The sequence below is a fragment of the Juglans microcarpa x Juglans regia genome, chromosome 3D, assembly GCF_004785595.1.
Source record: "Juglans microcarpa x Juglans regia isolate MS1-56 chromosome 3D, Jm3101_v1.0, whole genome shotgun sequence".
NCBI classification, from domain to species: domain Eukaryota; kingdom Viridiplantae; phylum Streptophyta; class Magnoliopsida; order Fagales; family Juglandaceae; genus Juglans; species Juglans microcarpa x Juglans regia.
The window spans coordinates 16,756,003-16,759,569 of record NC_054598.1 but is presented as its reverse complement, the minus strand read 5'-3'; the positions used below and the strand labels follow the sequence as shown (position 1 = coordinate 16,759,569).

General features: G+C 39.8%; 1 protein-coding gene across 1 annotated transcript; it reads right to left on the bottom strand.

Moving 5' to 3' along the window:
* Positions 1-2,062: 2,062 nt before the first annotated feature.
* On the bottom strand, positions 2,063-2,455 carry LOC121255091. Its single transcript, XM_041155379.1, has one exon. The coding sequence runs from the start codon at positions 2,453-2,455 to the stop codon at positions 2,063-2,065; it is 393 nt and encodes a 130-aa protein (XP_041011313.1).
* Between the last annotated feature and the right edge of the window lie 1,112 nt (positions 2,456-3,567).

Sequence of the window (3,567 nt, the reverse complement as noted above, 5' to 3'; positions counted from 1 at the left end):
GGCAAACAAGCTTTTGAGTGCCTTGACGTACTTCTTTGGGATTGGAGGGCAGGGATGGTGGCATATGGGAATGGCTCAAGGAAGAGCAAAAAAAATATGAAAAATACTAAGGGCACTCGGTTTGGTTCCAACTAGTTTTCCTAAGGAAATGGTTGAACTTTGGTTCGCTTTCTTGGAGGAATTTCACTCAATGCAAGATCTGGTCTATAAGTTATGAGATGATGTGTGATTGGTGAAACTATATATGAAAATATGAAGGAAATGGAGTGGGCAAGGGGCTGATTTGATGAAGTACACATGGTGATGCATTAAGGTTGTTCAATTAGTGATCATTTGGATATTGACATGGCTTTGCTTCTAGACATGTGTTGGGTCAAGTCTAAACTTCTAAATTAGTCTAAGAATAATTGAAATCAATAATAAAATCAATAAATTTCAGATAAAAAAAATGTGAGAAATAATTTGAAGAAAAATTAAACTTAAAACATGGTTTAGAGGTCACTAATCACTTGTAAGTTGATTAATGCCATTCTTAACTCAAGTTAGAAGTTTAATTATGATCAAGTGGGAACCTTAGGGGTGTGTGGCACTTCTTGAGCTTGAGGGAAACCAATGTTATGTATGTGGGCTTCAATTAGAAGTGTAAAAATGGAAGACAAGGCTTTTAGGCCTTGATGGGCTTGTAGGGCCATTTGTGTAAGTCTCATGGTTGTGAGCTTTTGGTGTGGGCTATTGAGTGGATCTTATGTCCAAATTTGAGGGCTCATCTAAGGCCTCAAAGGCCTACGAAAATGGGGTCCAAATAACATGTCTTTCTAAGGATGGGCCAAAGGACTTTATTATCACCAATTAGGCTCAAATGCTTCATGCCTTCTACACATTTTGCCCTAATTTCTAATGCCCTCTAAGAAAGGCCTACAACTTCATATATCCTAATTGCTCTAGGCTTATGGCACCTATTCTTAGCCAATCACATCCTTAGTGATTGAGGGCCCTTAATTAAACACTCTTGGGCTCACACCCAAATCCATCCATATTTAGCCCTTTGCTTAGCCCAATAATAATGCCAAGTGTATTTCCACTATTGGCTTCTTGGCAATTAATCTAAAACATAATGTTAGAACACTTCCAATAATTCTAACTAAAATCGAAAAATGGGATTCACATGCTAAAAAAAATCCACAACAATAATAACAATCTTTTGCTAACTAAGATTAAGGGAGCTAATGGTTAAGTCTTAATCAACTTTTTAGGAGGGGTGTTACATCCTCCCGGCCCCCCTTAAAATAAGATTTCATCCTTAAAATTAGGGTCTTAGTTAGTAAAAACACAAACATACAACATGCAATTGCTAAGCATAAGCTTACCAATAGCTTTAAGGCTCGGAGCTCAAAGAGGGGTATTCGATGTCACCTTCTATGAGCTCGTCCTGCATGTTATAGAAGTAGGCATCCTCTTCGGAGTCACAATATGCATTGACTCATTCCTCATTCGTCATCCATTGCCTAATTTTGTTGCTCTCAACCTCTAGATCTCCTTCCTCGCGAAAACATATACGACTTGATGAAGAGTCAAACATCCCTGATGTATCAGTGGAAGGAGGAGCAGGCTATAGTTGCTCCCGCTCTGCTGCCTGGCTAGATTCAAATTGATCAGGTGCAATGGGACTGGTCGAGGAAATTTGGCGTCTAAGCTAATGAGTCCTAATCTCACCCATCCACCTAATGGGATCATATGGTTGTCGCTCCTTGTGAGGTAGGGCTCTTCATGTCCTGATGTTACCTCTCCCGTCATGATAAAAAATATGTGTCCGATGCTACTCTAATCTCTCTATTGAGTCCAGTAGGAGTATACCATAAGGTTTTGCCTTCTTCTTCGTTGCTCGACTCTAAGCCTCCATAATCGGTTGGGGGTCATTAGAATCATCAAGTGGCTCTTCCATTACCAGCTATGGTGATGCTGTAAATAACGAGGGAAACACGGGTCACACGACAAAAAGAAATGGATGCCATGCGTGCATAAATGGATGCGAATGCCATGATGCGATGTGATGTCACACAAGTCACAAGCCAAACAAATAATGGTATTTGGTCTTCACGTCATCTTCTTTCTCCCATGTGGCTTCTTCAATGTTGTGAATTTGCCAAAGCACCTTAATTAGAGGAATTTTCTGATTTCTAAGTTCCTTCTCCTTCCAATCAGTAATCTGAATAGGAATTTCCTCATAATTTAGGTTAGGTTGTAACGAAATATCCTCAGCATCTACAATTGTCAGCGATTGTTTTCCAAAACTCTTCTTAAGGGAATACACGTGGAATACGTCATGAATTCTCTGGAATTCTGCCGGAAGATCCAGTCTATAAGCAATCGATCCTACTATTTCCATTATCTCGTAGGGTCCCATGTATCTTGGACTTAGTTTCCCTTTCTTCTTGAATCGAACTACTCCTTTCATTGGCTATACTTTGAGGTACACCCAGTCGCCAACTTCGAACTCCATGCTCCTTCTTCAACGTTCGACATAACTCTTCTGTCTAACTTGAGTAGCCTTCATCATTTCCTTTATTAACTGAATTTGCTCTTTCATTTTCTGCAGACTCTTTGTACCATAAATCTTTCCTTCTCCTGCTTCATCCCAATATGAGGGAGATAAGCATTTCCTTCCATACAGAGCTTTGTAAGGCGCCATTTGAATGGTGGCATGGAAGCTATTAGTGTAAGCAAACTCTCTTAGTGGCAAGTGCTTTTCCTAGTCACATTTCCCTAGCAGGACACAAGCTCTCAACATGTCTTCTAGAGTCTGGATAGTCCATTCAGTTTGCCCCTAAGTTTGAGGATGATAGGCACTACTGAATTTCAACTTGATGCCCATTGCGTCCTGAAGACCTTGCCAAAAATGCGAGGTAAAATGCATATCCCTATATGATATGATCTTCTTCGAAACTCCATACAGTCACACTATCTCTCCTACAAATAGTCGGGTTAACTTCTCCATAGGGTCAATATTCTTTACTAGCAAGAAGTGAGCACTTTTTGTTAAGTGATCAACCATGATCCAAATAGAGTTGTTACCCATTGAGGTCCTCGGCAATCCACGAAGTCCATTGAGATATCTTCCCATTTCCACTCTGGGATTGGAAGTGGTTGTAACTCACCACAGGGTTTCTGATGTTCTACTTTGACTTCCTTACAAATAGAACATTTATTTACAAACTCGATCATGTCCTTCTTCATGCCTTCCCACTAGAAATGTCAGTTCAGATCTTGATACATCCTTGTACTTTCTGGATGAGCAGCGTATGGAGTTTGATGTGCTAATTAATAAACTCGTCATACTCTGCAGAAGTGAATCCATCTTTGGGGTGGATTCTAAAGAATCATCCTTTTGTGTTTTATAACTTAGTGCGTCTGCTACAACATTACCCTTCCCAGATTGATACTTAATTTCACACTGGTAGTCGCTAATTATTTCCAACCACCTCCTCTGCCTCATATTTAAATTCTTATGGCTGAATAAGTACTTGAGGCTTTTGTGGTTAGTGTAGACCTCATAATTTTTGCCATACA

Bases quoted from the DNA above. Each gene is read 5' to 3' on its own strand.
- LOC121255091 (XM_041155379.1), bottom strand. From the start codon at position 2,455: ATGAAAGGAGTAGTTCGATTCAAGAAGAAAGGGAAACTAAGTCCAAGA.